Consider the following 17,451-nt stretch of genomic DNA (forward strand, 5'->3'; position numbering starts at 1 on the left):
GGCCACATGAAAAGGACTGACATATGACCCTCTGCTTCTCTCACTGTGGGTTGATTTTTTTATTTTTTTTCTTTCTCCTTTGCAGTCAAGTAGAGAGTCTATTCCCTTCTGGAAGAGCTATGATATCTAAAAAGCACATTCATTACAGTCTGTCTTAGTAATCTTTCATTAATGCTCAGTGACAGCTGGCTGTTAATACCAGCACATGTATCATGGTGATGATTTAAATATACCACTAGGGACATTTCACCCACCTTCACCATCCACCAAAGGTCCAGGAGAGAACACTGAGCCATTAAAGGCAAAATCAGGATCTCCTAGAAACTAGAAGGATGCTGAAATAATGTATATGCAGAGGGATGCTTTAAATATACTGATGATCTTTCCTGGGGAGCAAATGCTCACCTACCTATGAGCACCCAAGCTGATGTGGTGTCCTGCCACAGGGGTGGGTCTGCCTGCATCTGGCAGTATCCCTTGTCTTGTTGTACTGGGTCTGTTGTTTTGGAACAGGATTTTCCATACTAGGAGTTTTGGGTACAGGCTGCAAACTATGCAGAGTGGGCAGGGACGTCTGCCACATACAGAGGACAAAATTATAGTCCTAAGAGGTAAATTTGCCCTGAGTGGTGGAGTGGCGGTGCACGCCTTTAATCCCAGCACTTGGGAGTCAGATGCAGGCAGATTTTGTGAGTTTGAGGCCAGTCAGAGCTGAAACCCAGTCTAAAACCAAATGTATTTACATACATATGTAAGTTGGAGAGGGTCACAACCCATTTGGGGTCAAATGACCATTTCACAGGGGTTGTATATCATATTTATACATTGATTCATATATAATAGGAGCAAATTAAATTATAAAGTAGCAACAAAATAATTTTACCAGTGGGGGGGGGGTCAGCACAACATAAGGGAACTATATCAAAGGGTCATAGAATTAGGAAGGCTGAGAACCACCGACTGACTATATGAATAATTAGAAGGAGCAAAGGGAGAAAGGCAGGAAGTAATCAGTGGCCACAGCTCCACTCCAGCCAGGGTCTGTGGCTCAGCATCAGAGGGAGGGGGAGGGTGGCCTTGCTCAGCTGGGATTCCATTCCAAGGTGAGTGAAACCTTGGTCAAAGCGGAGTTGTCTGTTCTGAAGACTTGGCAAAATAAAGCCCTGGCCTTGTCTCTGTGCAAGAACCATTCTAAATTGTCTCACATTTCTGATAGAAACTGGAAAAAAGCCAACGGTGGTGGAGGGAACAAGAATAATATTTAACTGGAAAATGGCCCGTTATTGGGCTACATGGTGTTAGGAGCCCCAACACGTTACATGCCCAGCATAATGTAAATGAATTCCTGCTCTTCCTTCCATTCCCATTCGCTTTCATCCCCCTAAGCAGCCTTCAGGGAAATGCTAGTAAAACCAGTTACATTACAGAGCTGGACCAGGCCTGCTTTCCTTACTTTCATCAGTATGGGGGTGAACAGAATCTACATGCCGGCTTACAATTGTCTAAACTTTGCAAAGTGTTTTATTAGAAGCAGCAAACTCACTGTGTGGAGGGGTAGATCCATGACGACTTAAGGCAACAAGTAACCAAAGCTCTGCATAGCGCCACCACGCCCAGACTTTTCTGATTAACCAGAGGCAGCTGGGCCTATCTGCTGCCTTGAAGACCCACAGCATCCCCGGGCTGCCCGCAGATCCAGGACTACGAGCCTCTTGGCAGCTAATGTGGGGACAAGGCCCCGGTGAATACTTAGAGGGCAAACCTCTTAATTCAGAAATTCTGGATTAAAAAGCCTAAATATCCCCATAGCCTCCCTTGGCTGATTATACAACAAAACAAAAAAACAAAACGAACAAAAAAAGAAAACTCACAAAATTCAAGACAGTACATATGGTTTAAATGCAATTGAGAGAATGTCACAAATGACCCACCAAAAAGACAAACTGACTAACCTTTTAGCAAGCAATGAGGTGGGGATCCATACTAAAGTATCTACCAAGAAGAAAGAGCCCAGGGTCACATGGTTTCACTAAATCTTACAAAACTTCTGCAGTACTAAGGCCGATTCATCTTGAACTATTCTGAAGAACTGAAATCCAAAGACTTTGCCAAACTCATTCTATGTAGCCAGCACTATCCTGTTACCAAACCCATACAAGGGCACAATGAAAAGGAAAATATCCCTGATGAATACTGATGCAAAAATTCTCAACAAAATACTAGCAAATTGAATCTATCAACATACTAAAGAGATCACCATGATTGAAGTTATGAGTGATTCTGGATATGTAAATCAATAAAGGCAATTTATCAAAATAATATAACAAAAGATAAAAATAATCCTAGTAAGTAGAAAACACATATGTTAAAACATATCCCTTCATAATAAATTTTCTGAATACTCATAGCTAACATCATACAAAAATCTAAGCTCAGAAACAATATAAGTTCATGAAGTAAACATTAAAAATTGCTTCAGGAAGTCCTGAAACTGACCAGATTTACCAGTTTCCTCCCTTCCCAAGTAGATATAAGCAGTTAAGGACTGCCAAAAAGCATTTTCAGATCAGCTGAGCTGCCTGGAAGAAAGCTAAGCCCACTGAAATGTGTAGAAGTGGCTGAAACCAACTAATTGGTCTACCAGAAAAGGACATTACATCCTGAAAGCTTTGCAGTGTGCTCCAGACTTCCAGCTTTTGTGAAGGGTCACCCATGCTGCAGTGGGCTTTTGGTGATACAGCTGTCATTATGTCATCTCTGTTCTGACAAATAACAGCAATAAAACTTATCGATACATTAACTTAGACTTTGATGACATCATGTGTCCCCATGAATAGTGTCTCACACACACAGAGGGATAGTTGAATACAGGGGCTGATGCGGAAGGGCAATATAGAAGAGAGGCAAAAGGGATAAATAACACTAAAGATGTTTGAAAACTTCATAGTGAATTGTAATTTATGCAATTTGCATACAATATACAAAAAGCACACATGGATATATATAAAGTCATGTATGTATGTCACTTGGGGTGTTAATGCTCCCCCAAGAGCCATAAATTTTCTAACAAAAACTAATTTCATACAGGATAAACCTCTTGAGTTGTTGGTCAGAGGAGTTAAACAGATCAATTACAGGCTATTGTGCTTGGTTGCTTCCCAGAACTTGAAGGTAAGTCCTTATTGCTGACTTTGAGTTGAGGACTTGTAGGAAGCAAGCCAGAAATGATCTGGAAGTCTCCTCCCTGAGGAATAATTCTCTATAGCATCTAAAGGGGCTATGCAGCTGCTCAGAGCCTACTTACACAAAATCTAGGAGCTATAATAAGATATCTCCAAGGGTACAATGTGGCACTTTTATCTTGGCAAGAACCAACAACCCTCTAATTGGATTAAAGTTTGCTCGATAGGAGGAAATTCATACCTACTACTATAAACCTAGCCAACTATCAATTACTGAGCCTCTGGAACCTGGAGGACAACATACTACTTACTGCAACTTTCCTAGAAATCACATGGTTTAAGTGTGTTCTAAATGCTCTCCTCCTTATATCCACAATCAATGTAGCTCTTGTTTCTCATAAAGGAGCTGCTTTTTGCAGCAGGGACCATTACAGAAACCCCCTAATGGTCAAATGGTCAAAATGCAACAAAGAACTACCTGTGCCCAGCCTCAATGGGAACATCTACAATACAACCCCCTACACCTAAGGCAACATCGCAGAAGAGGGATGGGAATGTTTTTTGAGCCAGAGGATGACTGCTGTTAGATTGTGTCTTCTATATATAATTGGGAATCTCCATTCATGTAACCTCAACAGTAACAGTAGCCTAAACAAGAACTGAACAATGAACAGTGCCCGTTGACATGCCATGCCAAGGTAGATGGAAGAAATTTAACAAGGCCCTACCCCTAGAAGAACTACTACAGGCAATTAATGACTACTGATAAAGGAATAATTAGTCTTTCCAAGGATGAGACCCTAGGTGGTTATCCAAGACCAGTGGTCATTCTTAAAAATAAACTCAGATTACTGCATTTATATTTATGTATATATTCAGTAATAATAAGGATAAATAAATCAGTAAATGAGCATATGAACTGAACTAATATGGCCAGTATGCGAAAAATGTTTAACACCCTTGGCCACACAGAAATTTACATCAGAGCTACAGGGAGATTCTGTATCACCTTGCTTAGGATGACTATTGGGAAAACAAACAACAAACACTTCTTACGAAGTAGGGAAAAGGAACCCTTTTATGCTACTGCTGGAACTGTAACTTGGTCCATCCCACTATGGAAATTGTCATGCGGTTTCCACCAAAAAAAAAAAATGTAGGGGATAGGGAGATGATTCAGTGGCTAAGAGCACTAACGGCTCTTCCAGAGGTCTGTGGTTTGAGTACCAGCACCTACATGATAGCTAACAACCATCTGTAAACCCTGTTCCACAGGGGATCCACCCTCTTCTGGCCTCTGCATGTATGCACACCAATGGTATACATACATGCAGGCCACAAAACCATAGAGATAAATTTTGAAAAGTATTAAAAGTAGAACTATCATGATCAAGCTATGCAACTCTGGGTATTTGCCCAAAGAAATCTCCATTAGGTTATACAGATACCTGTTATAATATTTATAATAGCCACATTATATAACCAGCCTGGATGTCAATCGACAGATTACTAGGTATTCGACATATGATTATTCATCTGTAAAAGAGTGAAATCTTGACAACATGTTAAGTGAAATAAGCCAGCACAGAGAGGCAGGTGCTGCATCTCAGCTGCAAACAAACACCCGCTGTAAGTGGACTAGTGACGGGGGTGGCAGAAAAATACCCCTAATATGTGCAATTAGTGTGTACGAATAGAAAAAGAACTTAAAAGTCTAAAATCTAACTCCTTTCACCCTCCATAAAAAGGCACCAAAACTGACTAAAATCCACTTGCAGTTCTGGATGACTGCTCCCAAACAGGCCGACTCGGGGCTACTGAAAGAAAGCTCAAGTCATCAGCATCGAGTGAGGCAGCGGTGTGCTAATGTAACCCTGCGATCCTTGCCAACCACTGAATACAGAGGATGCCCTAGACATCACCGCAGGGACAGAGCGGCAGGCTCAGCAGCTGGTCAAACAAGGCCCAGGTACTCTGCCTGATGGTGGGGCTTCCATTTATCTCCGCTGTCTTTACAGAAGTTACTATCTCATTAGCTACTGTGGGCAGCCTTCTTGTGGCTCTCACTGCCAGCCCTGGTTAAAGGGTGTGGCTTTACCACAGCAGCCCCTCCCTCTCAATTGTCCACCTCAACACAGAGACTGCGCCCTTTTTTCCTCCCATCTCTTTACATTTGTCAAAAACATTGCTAATTTTCAGACAAGAATGCTGCACTTGAGAAAAATGGCAATGACTGTGATCCTCAGGGGCCCAGCTGAGAATGACTGAGCATTCTTTTTTTTTTTTTTTTTTTTTTTTTTTTTTTTTTTTTGGTATCACATCAGATCTTTAAGCTATTGACAGTGCTGGTCTCTCCATATAAAGTCGATAATATGGACTCTTGTGTGACCATGGCCTAAGGAACCGGCCTGCCTCATTAGCCGCCCAAACACTGCCTTCTTTCTTGTCTCAGAAACTTTCCAGCCAATCTGTAACTTCAAATCTCTCACAAGCTTTTCAAAGCACTTTGGCATTTCTTGACAGTGACAAGTCATTGTCACTTTAAATAGCTGATTTTTGTTTACAGAAAGTTGTCATCTACATGCTTTTGTCTGTCTGCTAAAAACCCTGGCTCCTGAGAGGGTGTTGCTATGTGGTTCTATACTAATGCAGCTCACACAGCGTCCACCCGCAGCAAGCAAGCAACATGCTATATTCCAACAATCAAAGTTCAGTCAAAGAAACAATTACCTTAGAGTCCAGCTGTTGCATGTATGACCACAGGTACTCTATATTGGCTCCGAAGGGGTGGACGTGAAGAAACGTTGATATGATCCCTGAATTAAGAAAGACAAACATCTAAAGTTATTTGGAGGACAGTGGGAAGCCTCCGTTAACCAATGCCACCTAACCTAATAAACTTTCATGAAGCCGAGTCACAGTCTGGCCATTTCCAACACCTCTCAGCCAGCATCCAGGAACAGCACATCCCACAGACAGTATTGGCGACATGGCAAGGGGAATGAGGATGTCCGTGGTCAGCATGGCTAGACTCTGGGATGACACACAGATGAATAGATGTTTCTAAGCAAAGACTCCTGGAGGCAGCTCGACTACCAAGTTCATGCTTGATTTCCCAATCTGAAATTGTAGTTTTGGGAAGATTAAATGATCTCTTTTCTCTCAATGGACTTTGTAGTCCGAAAATGGCTCTCAGACGGCCGTGCCAGAGATCACACTGCCTCAAATGTCCTTGATAATTACAGTGGCTGGTTATGAAAAGTGCATAAATCCACATCCCAACATGCTCCCCATGCACCTTGCGACAGGCGGCTTCCACAGGCTGTGGCTGCTGGGGGAAGCGAGGAGAGTTCGCCTTTCTGTGCTGGAATGTACAGGGTCATTTGCAAAGGTCTAGGGGCTGGGCACTCTGGCAGAAGCCTTTCCATCACGGGACCAGCCATCACGATTGCTCCAGGATTGCTGGATATGAGTGTCAGGACCAAACTGAAAAGAGTAACCTCCCCACCCTCCCTGCTCCCAGGTCCAAAAGCAAAATAGCAAGGGAGTCAGTTCCGCCCATCATGTTCTGCTCTTTGTGAAAAGGTCGAGCTGAGATGGACACTTTAAAAGTCTTTAATCAAGTTTGAGGTGTATTACATCTCCTACACTGTGTACGGAGGAAGCAGCACTAGTGAGTCAAAGGTCACCTGCCTAAAATGCATTCGGGCCAAGCAGGAGGTCATTCTACATTTGCAGGGGCCTTGAACCGATTAGGGATGGTGTTTGTACTCTGTGATATTCGGGATGCTTCAAAGACAAGCTCCCAGCTTTTTCTTCAGCTGAGGACAGAGAATTGAAGAGTCTAGACAAGTACTCTTGATGGCTGTCTTGAGGTTTGTTCGCATGAGGTTTGCGTGAGGATGGCAGGAACATTACAGCTCTGTCAATCTGAAACATCAGTATTCTCAGACTCCCTGTTCTGACACACAGAGAGCTTGCCTTTTGTTCTGAGTCTGTGTAGGTCTTTCTTGATCAATAATATTATGACATAATTGGGACCATCTATAGGTGATGGTGATTTTAACATCTTTAAGTGACTACTTGAGAAAATGCAGTTTCTATGTTCTGTATACTCAGTTTTCTCATTTTAAAAATCAGAGCAGTTGGGGGCAGTTTTGTAAATTAAGCCTTTTTGAAAGGAACTGGGCTGCTCCCTGGAATGGTAAAGGGACAGCTATGCAGAGGGTGTGTAGGTAACCACAGCTGCTGTGACATGTCTAGAAGATGCAGTTCACAGTACTCACCCCTCTCCTCTGGTTTATATGGTCTTTCCACATGTGCCAGCATGCCCCCTTGTGCTGTATTCCTGAGCCTTCATGTAGATGTCCCACATGGGCCTAGAACCCCATCTCTCCTTCTCAGAGCTCTGACCAGTTATGCTTCTTTCCCAGTGACTACTGCTCAATGTGCCAAGAAGCTTCTCTGAGCAAGACTGAGAGCAGTCCAGGACTAAGGGTTGAATATTTAGGTGCTAGCCCACACCCTGGCAGAGATGGGTCCATAATTGACAGGCCCCACCCTTTACTGGGGACCTATGAGTAGCACACACCCTGGCAGAGATGGGTCCATAATTGACAGGCCCCGCCCTTTACTGGGGACCTATGAGTAGCAGGTAGCGGCTTAGGAGGAGAAGATCAGTAGTTCTTGATGCTTTGGTGGCCGCTGGTAGGTTTCTCCTGATCTAGTGGGTCTCATATATATATATGAGAAACTTCTAAGACTAAAGCAAAATAAAAAAAAAATCCAAGGACGTGTAGTGAGATACCCACCCCTGCTTGCACCTGTTGCACTGGCCACACCCATTGGGGGCGTGGGTAGAGGTGCGGGTGTGACCTGTGGGAGGCTAGGTCTGGGGTCCTGGACCCCAGCTCACTCTCTCTCTTGGTTCCACAGTCAGGGTGTGGATCCTTGGAGAGGGAACTTGTGTGCATCATTAAGGAAGGGGTTTTAAGTGGCAACGTGTCCCCAAATGGACACTCATTTCTGGTGCTCTGGGAGCAGCCTCCATGCTTGGTAAAAGGAACCCTGGGACCTGAGATGGAGGCTTAGCTGATTGGGTGGGCTCTGTTGCCCTGCTTACTTACTTCTGTGAGCAGCAGCAGGGCCCCCTACTTAAGAATGTGTCCCCGGTAATGTAAAATCTCATTTGTAAGCCGACAATCTAAGTGGGATAAAAGGAGCAGATGTTGTCCTACTGGGGCTTTTTACATGTCTCAGAGCCCTAAAAGCTACTTGAGAAAATGCAAACCAGCTCTGTATAAGGAGCAGCAGATCCCATTCGGAAGGCCCACTCTAGCAGGCCACATAAGCCTGGTCCTTCAGGACCATCTATTCTAGCCTTGTTTTAAGCCTCACTATGGCTAAGTGTTTGAGTTGACAGTAGTACCAGCTGCCCCGCACTGGTGTTTCACTTTAAGCAATTATGACACCAAGGCGCAGGGCACAACACAGCGTGCAAGACAGAAAAGAGGCCATTTCTACGGATTTCCAGTCTAGATGACCAATATAGATGGTACACATAAATATTAAGACAGAAGGCAGTATTTTCAGATGATGATAAACATAACAAAGAGAGAACCAGCGACAGGACACTGGAGTTAGTGAGAGCTGTTTTACACTGACAGTCAAAGGCAGGCTTCTCTGAGACAGTGATGTCTTCTAGTTGGGAGATGTGAAGGAGCCTACCATGCTAAGACTCAGGGGGTCCATGCACAGTCCTTGGGCAGTGCAAGGACCTTGACTTACTCTGGCAACAATAGGGGTAGCTGGAGAGGGCTGCAGCTCACATTTAGGTGTTGAAAAATCCATAGGGGATTATGTTATGGCTGCTTAAAATTCCACATGTATGTATACAAACACACGCATATTTGATTGATCCCCTCCCCATAGACTAAACCGAACAAAAGACCAAAGCCAGGTATGGAAGACTCCCAAAGCAATTCCTGTTGCCCTTGGTGCCTTCCAGAAACAGAAGGTAAGACCCTGTTCCTGAAGACACAACACACTGCATTCAGAGGATTTGGAGGAATCAGTCTAGATCTGGCCTGGCAGCCTCCTCCCAGAGGAGTAACTCTCATAGTATCAGAAGAAGCTGTGCAAGTTTCCAAGGAGAAATGTATCCAATAGTCCTATCCAGCCGTGATGCCAACATCCCACAACACTGGTCAGCATGGCAAGAGATTCTGAGAGATACAACAGTGGCCTTGCCTCCTAGGGGTAACCAATAGCCACTTACTAGAATTTAACACCCACTGATAGGGATGCCTGGCTCTATCAGTTTAGACAAACACCTGAGGCTGGTGAGGATGGAGAACCTAGAGGAGAACGTACTTGCTTCTTTCCTAAAGCAGTGTAATTTCTAACTGGGTTGTAAATACTTACATCCTTCTACTGCTAAGTGTAGCTCTTACCCCTTATCCAAGAGTCTTTTTTTTTTCTTTCTCTTTTTTGCAGCCAACTAAAATAATTAGAGAAAGTATACATGGTTAAAATGAGGAGTTCAACTGACTATGGGATAACTAACCCCAATTCACACATTAGGCTCTGGGAACATCATGGAGTAGAAAGATTGCAAAAGCCAGAGGACCAAGATGGCTGCTGCAAGATAGACTCCTCAAACAAATAAGGAGGATCTGGAAGGAGTGGGGGTCAGAGTGGGTGGTGGATGTGCTCAAGAGACATTGTATGCAATTCTCTAAGAACTAATGAAAATATTATTTAAGAGTAAAAAGGGAGAAAGTGCGCTGAGCACGAGCATTCATCTCTCCCTCTCTCCCTGGTTCTTGTCTGTGGGTACCATGTGACCAGCTGCCTCACACTCTTGCTGCTGTGTCTCCTACATGATGGACTGTCATGCTGAGCCAAAACAAGTCCTTTTTTTCTTAAGTCACTTGACATGACTGGTAACAGAGGCAATGGCAGCCTTCCACAGGCTCCACCGCCCATCTGGGAGATGCTTCTCTATCGTAGCTCCTTTTGGGGAATCAGAAAGTCTTTTAATTTTAAATTTTATAAGAATATAAGTATAGCTATCTATAGGGTGGGCTTGGGGAGGAAGTCATCTCTTTTGTCATGTTATCACTAGAGGAAGGTAAACTACTAACAGAGAATTGAAAGGAGAAATTAGTCCCTAGTTTGTTTTGATCAAACACTAGTCTCCAGCATCCTTTATGGCAGAAAGGTTCTCATATATATACTGATTTGGGATGAGTGTATTCTTTGTTCTCTTTTACTGTGGTCCTCTGTTTACAGGTCGGCTGCTTCCAAAGACAAACCATGAGAACATCCAGTCTGCTGTACATGCATTTACAGAAGATACCAACACTGTCATATTTCTCTTCTGTTGCACTCAAATTGCTAATTTCTTTTTTCTGATACTAAAGACATTAGCAGAGATAGAAGGTCACAAATAAAACCTCCCTGTCTACTGCTGCTAATGTCTAATAATTAGGGGCTGGAGAGGAGGCTCAGCAGTTAAGATTGTGTATTATAGAGGACCTAAGTTTGATTTCCAGCACCCATATCACGGAGCTGCCTCTAACTCTAGCTTCAGGGGCATCTGACTCCTCTGGCCTCCATGCATTCATACATACATACACATAATTATAGTAATTAACATATTTAAATCTTTATGGAAAATGACTAATATGTGTGCATATATAAACATTTACAATCTACACAAGTATTTTATATTATATGTACATTTTATACACAGAACTGTTTGGAAGATATCAGAAGTGAAATATATTCTCTAAGGGGAATATAAAACAAAATAGGAGGCAATCACCAGTAAAAAGGAAATTAAAGGGGGGCTTGTTTGAAACTTGAAAACCTACTTAAGTGGTCAGCATTATTCACACCTCTAGAAAGTTTCCTTCACATAGTTATGAGTTGTGTTCTAGACCCAGAGCATTGTGGGGGCAATAATCACATCTTACTCATACAGGAAAACAAAACAAACAAACAGTTGCCAGAGTTGGAAATATTTTCTGAGGGGGGAAAAAGCCAGTCAGCAACTACATATGGGCTCGCTTTGGGTCTCTGGAACTGACAACACATCAGCATGTCTTTAGAGATGTGTGCACCGCACATTTTTACAGCTGTATATCATCAGAGAGAAAAAAATAATTGGTTTTCCTCAGAGTATCTCTAAGTTGATGTCATATTCAATAACCTTGCAGTTGAAAAATCTATATGTGATGGATGAAGTTTGGACTATCTTCTGAATTTCATTTCTCCTGTGCCAGCTTCTGCAGGCCCCAGTGAACCTGTCACTTTAAGGTGAGAGCTGATGCAATATTTACAGGCTATGGCTCCTGCCAGATAATGACCTGGGGGAGAACAGTTGGCCTTGTGTGTACCATAGCCCCGATCCCCATTAACCAACCACTGCTGAGGGACCAGAGTGAACCTGAAACTCCACACTGTGCTCTCTGCCAAGGTGCAGCCTGGACAAAGGCTGTGTGTCACAGGCAAAGGAAGAACAGCCCTTTCTTCTTGGGTTGGGATGAGATTGCAAGGTGGGGTCCTCAAGCACATTACTAACACACTACCCCCCAAGAACATTTTCCTGGAAGAGTAAACCCTCTGTGTTGATCAACTGGATTAAGGATTAAAAAAAAAAAAAGATTCCTGTCTCAGTCCAGACAAATATGAAGGCAACCTGGCAGAATCTTTTGAAGCAAGTGGATATTGCAGGAGAATAATACCTTTCTCCCTTTCTGTTAGCTGCCAGCTTCTCTTGTTCATTTTGGCTAAATGGATCCACATGGACGTGGGAGCCTGGTTTAGACTTTCCTGATTATCCTAACGTCATTACTCTGGATACAGCGATTAATAACCAGCATTACGGGCTGGCCTCTGGGCTGACTGTGGGACTTTGAGGCTCATCTCCAAGTTCAGAACTGCCTAAAAGTCTGGCTTGGCTTATGAATTTCTGGACAAGAACCAACCAGACCTCTTTTTATATTTTGAAATTCAGATTTATGATATAGAAAATGCAAATTATCCTATTTTCTTGAATCCTGTTTTCTGTCCAACAGCCACCTAATGTTCCCAGTTCCCGATGAGAGGAACCTCTGCCAGTCTGTATCTGAGATGTACAGTGTGTAATCTTGATTAAATTAAGTCAGTCCTCTGATCGGGAGGCTCTGCTGTTTAGATTAGTAATTCACTTCCACCATGTTGGTTATCTGGGGATGATTTCTGTAAATAGATAATGAGAAGAGACTTCTTACCTATGAGCAGGGCCTCCTTCTCAGATTTTAAGCCTTGGATTCTCTTTTCACTACTGTTCTCTCGGTCTTGGTTAACCAATGCAACTGTCAGCACATTGATTTCCTATAAAGTAGAAACAACAAAAAAAAAAAGCCATGTAGGTGCTTACGTACATCCTGTGCATTTTAATAATTAAAACCCCACCCATTTCTTGAACTCTATAAAACAGGCCACTGCTTCCTCTTAGAAGTACAGATAAAAATCTTTTACTTATTTGTTCACTAATAGGCTCCTAACCATTCAGCTCCCACACAACCAAGACAGTCTCTAAGAGTAGCAGATTTGGCATAAGCTGTCTTAGATTTTTGGCACCTGAAAAAAACACACACACACCTCTATTCACTAAGGTTGTATTTGACCATAGCCACATTAATATAGTTGATATATCTTATTCTCCACATGAAATTGGGGGGGGGGTGTCAAAGCTTGCACAAGAATGATGAACTTGAATGAACACAGACAACCGGATGGGCTTGAGAAATGGAGGTACAGCTGCAGGTGGGGCTTTTGGGTTGGAATGGGTTCTTAGGCACAAGAGGGAAGGCAGGTAAGCCAAAGCCTGGGGAGAAATTTTCTTTTTAACTAAACAATGGGGAATTGAATTAGAGCTGTATCCACATGAAATGTTGCAAGTGAGCTGTCTGGGATTATTTTTATGGTCTTCTAAAAGTTAAGGATAGAGAAGATATTTAACTCATATCCCCCCAGTATTGATTTATGACTTGAAATAGAAGTGATGTAATAGAAATTTAGTAGCCTGCACATACATACAATCACTAGGAAGTTGAGTCTTGTTGAAAGGAAGTTGCTAACTGAAAGACAGCTCCCTCTCCTTGAGGAAGAGCCAACATAGTTACATACATGCACCTGGTATTCTTTGCCACAGGTTAATTACTGGGCCAACAAAGAACACTGTATCTTGATGTGCGTGGTTGAAGGAGAATCCTGGAAATCAGCAAGAAAGCTTAATAGACCTCCAAATAACATGTAGCATCGGAAGGAAATGGTAAGTGACAAAGTGCCAACAACGCCCAATATAAAAGTGGGGCAACTTCAGAATTCCTTGGTCCTAAGAAAGGATTAAAACCAGCTTATGGGCTATCTGGCTGCCCCAAAGAAGGAACACAGACTCTCCCAATGTCCAGATGCCAAGCAATGAAGTTACTGCTAGATGCCATCTTATCTTAAAAGCCTTGAGGGTAACTGGCAGCCCCTGGAGAATCCCACAGCTTCAGGACTAGTAGCCTGCCAGAGCCATAGGACAAAGTCCCACAGAACTAGTGAGGTCTCCTCCTTGGGATTGCAATTACTAGTGTGGACAGTCCCTGCATGAACCACAGTTGTCTCTTCATCCATTTCTTATAGCTGTAGAACCACAGATACCAACATTCTAATGGAAACCAAAGGCCCTACGGATGGTGTCCTCCACATTATATGCTGTCAAGAATGTGTGTTAACAGCACTGTGACCAAAGATGCCATCTGTATAATCCTAGAGGATGGATATAAGAAAGGTATTTCCCATAGGTCATGCTCTGTGGATCAAAGATACTGATGCCAAAGCCCTGGAATCATCTGCACTTGTCTTTTGTAACTGACCTACAGAAGACCATCCATGTACCCCAGCATCACAGTGATTACCCAGTAGGGAAAAGGGAAGGTCCTTTTCCATCCAGTAACTAAAACCTGAGTTGTTTCCTTAGGCCCAGGCATCTCCTACATTCATCCTAAGTGGCCCAGGGACTATTTTTCTTACATCCTTGGTGTTACTTGTATAATAGTAAATGGGAGTATTTAACACAAACTTTTCTCAATCATCCAGACAAGAAACAAAGAGATTCCTCACTTGAGCCATATTACTGAGCAAATGGGCCTAAAATATGTAAGACCATTCCATTCAACAATAGCAGACTACGCATTGTCACCATGCTGAAAATTCCCTGAATTAGATGATGTGTTATGGCCACAATCCATTGTCACCATGCTGAAAATGCCCTGAGTTAGATGATGTGTTATGGCCACAATCCACAAATCTTCTTAAATTACAATAAAAGAAAAAAATAATGTTGCTGTGCAGACACCTAAGAAAATAAACTTAAATAAACTTAAAAGCAGGAAAGATGTACTTTGGCTCAGGGTGTTGTTTCAGCCAATGGTCACCTGACCTTGTTGCTTTGGGCCTGTGGTGAATTGGCAGGGAGTTGGTGATGGAGTGGAGCTTTCCACTCCAAGGGAGGAGAAGGGCCTCGAGAGAGGGATACAGTAGGACAGGAGCATTAGGGAGCAGGAAACAGGAAAAAGCAAAGGATTTAACTGGGAAGGAGGAGGGAGGATGAAACGGGGTACATGACACTGAGAATGTTTGAAAAGCCCTAGGCAGATATTTTTATGTTTACTTAAAAACTACATGTATAATACACTGAATGAGTCACACCATTTGGGGGTGATAATGCTCGCCCATAACAATGCTCCTCCCTAACAATTCCCACCCCTCAATTTGTTGTTCAGATGAGTCAATAAAGCCTTCTAAATTGATATAGGCTATTGCCCTTGGCCATCTCTCGGAACTTGAAGCTAAGACCGTATTTCTGAAGACATCACATTCTTTGGACACAGGGCTTGGGAGAAATTGAGCTAGAACTATCCTTCATCCTTGAGGACTAGCTTTTATCATATCTGAAAGTGCTATGTAACTTGCCAAGGAAGAAAAATTATCATTAATTTTACCCAGCTATCCAGTCTAGGAGCTACAATAATGACCAGTATAGCAAGATGTTCCAAGAGGTGTGATAGTGGCACCTTTGTCATGGGAGTAACCAACAGGCATCTCATTGAACTTAAGGAATTTATGCCGGGTCCTACAAATCCAGTTAACAACCCTTAGCTGCTAAAGCCACACATCCTAGAGGAGAACCTACAGAATCCACTACCACCATTATCCTAAACCAGATAGTTGACAGATGAGTGTATTTCTCATCCCTCATCAAACAAGTTTCTTTTGTAGCAGGATGGAGATGCTTATGAAACCTAAAACCAATTAAAATATAGGTGGCAAGTTATTGTGGGGTGTCCAACCCTAATCAATACATCTACAACACAACCCTTATCCCTAAGGCTCAGGGAACATCATGGAAGAGGGAGCAGAAGGAGTGTAAGAGTCAGAGGACCAGGGATCTGCTATGAGACAGGTCTTGTGCATTTGGCATGGAAGTTACTCTTGTCGCAATTGCAACAATATGATAGACTAAACAAGCCCCACACAATGACAATATCACATGCCCATGTTAATGAGGGTGTTCTCACAAGGACCCTCTCCTAGATAAAGTGCTGCGGCAGATGATTGACAGCTGCTGTGAGAGGAAGGAACAGTCTTCTTTAGGGATGAACTCACTGATGGGTTACCCACTCCCAAATGGAAGCTCCAAACCACACACGCCTGCCAATACTACAGGGACTCCAGACTGTATCCATTTTATGTAAATATGTAATGATTATAACTGAAGAAGATGAGGTCAAGAATTTGAGAGGGATGGGGGGCATGGGAGGAGATGGAAAAATGGAAATAATATAAAATATCCTAGTCATGTGTGAAATTCTCAAAAAAATGAATAAAGGATACAAAATGTATAACACTTACAGATAATACGAGAGGAGATGAGAGAGCTTATTATTCTGACTTGATTATTATGTATTATATTCTTTTTTCAAATCACCATATTGTACCCCATAAAGATGTATAAACATTATTAATCAATAAAGAAAAGATGAATCTTAAAGGAAGGTCAGCATAATGAACAAGAGTGAAGGACACTCCTTACATTAGATGGTACGAAATCACAAATTGTTGAGAGCATGTTGAGAATTCAAAGAACACAAATCTCATCTAATGGCACTCACATATGACAACCTCAGCATGTGCCAATAAAAATAGAGCTTAATTTAACACGTGACCTACTAGTTTGAAAATCATGAATAATTAGAAATTGCCAGAACAAAGTTTCCACTGCAAAACTGTGGTTGGTGATAGTTGGTGAACATTTTGGAGGGCTCAGTTTAAGATTAAGCTACGTGATAAAGGCAGAGTGGTCAAGGTTGAGTAAGTGGTGACGGTACAGAATTAAAGAAATTACAGTGATACTAGAAGGCACCAAGTGAGACCTATCACTTACAGCAGAAATGTGCCCAGTAGCACCGGGTTTGCAGATCAAAACAAGAGTACATCTCTAACATGTGAGGCTATATGTTTAACCACAGTGTGAGTGCATGCACTCTGCCCCCCCCACCGTCTAGAGACAGATTTTGAAAATATGTATACATGTATGTCCACACTTATGCATTAATATGTGGGTGCTCACAAAAGCCCGAAGAGATTGTCAGACCTTCTGGAGCTGGAGTTACGAGCAGTTGAAAGATCAGATCCTAGGACAGAGCAGCAAGAGCTCTGAACTACAGAGTCAACTCAGCTGTCCAGAAACCATTTAAATAGTGAACTTCAAAACATAGAAAACCTTAAAGTTCACGTGGGAATGGAATATTTTACAGAGTAATGGGGATACCAACAGGAATTCCTCATGAAGTGAAATAACACATGGAATTTTCAGATCATGCTTTCCCAACTAGAGCAGAGAAGGACTATGCATATTTTGTCTTTCTGCCTTAATAGAGTCAAGGAATCTATTGTGCATGGCATACAGCAAGGACAAACAAGGGACATGTTCTGGGCTTGCAGGCCTGGGAAGGTAAAGATTGCTAAGCAGAATGCAGGCTGAATCACTAGGAAAGTCTCCCAGGAGAAGGTGAGGAAGAAAAAGGTAGAAGATCATTAACCAGGATGATGGTTGTATCATCCAAAAGTACTAGTCATGAACCTCAGAGCTAAGAAGGAAGAATATCTTTGAGAGAGGGTGATATGTTCACAGCCTGGAAATAATTGAGGACAAGTGAAATTACAC

General features: G+C 42.5%; 1 protein-coding gene across 3 annotated transcripts in view; it reads right to left on the minus strand.

The window, feature by feature from the left end:
- Enox1 (ecto-NOX disulfide-thiol exchanger 1) overlaps positions 1-17,451 on the minus strand; it is a 261,615-nt gene that overhangs the window by 5,765 nt on the left and 238,399 nt on the right. For all 3 annotated transcript variants that reach the window (XM_051195352.1, XM_051195351.1, XM_051195350.1), the window contains exons 13-14: positions 12,461-12,563; positions 5,913-5,998 (exon numbers count right to left, since the gene is read on the minus strand). In XM_051195352.1, the coding sequence (XP_051051309.1) occupies positions 5,913-5,998; positions 12,461-12,563 (189 nt within the window). The remainder of the gene's footprint in view (positions 1-5,912; positions 5,999-12,460; positions 12,564-17,451) is intronic.

Source organism: Phodopus roborovskii, unplaced genomic scaffold (genome assembly GCF_943737965.1).
Source record: "Phodopus roborovskii unplaced genomic scaffold, PHOROB, whole genome shotgun sequence".
Lineage (NCBI taxonomy): Eukaryota > Metazoa > Chordata > Mammalia > Rodentia > Cricetidae > Phodopus > Phodopus roborovskii.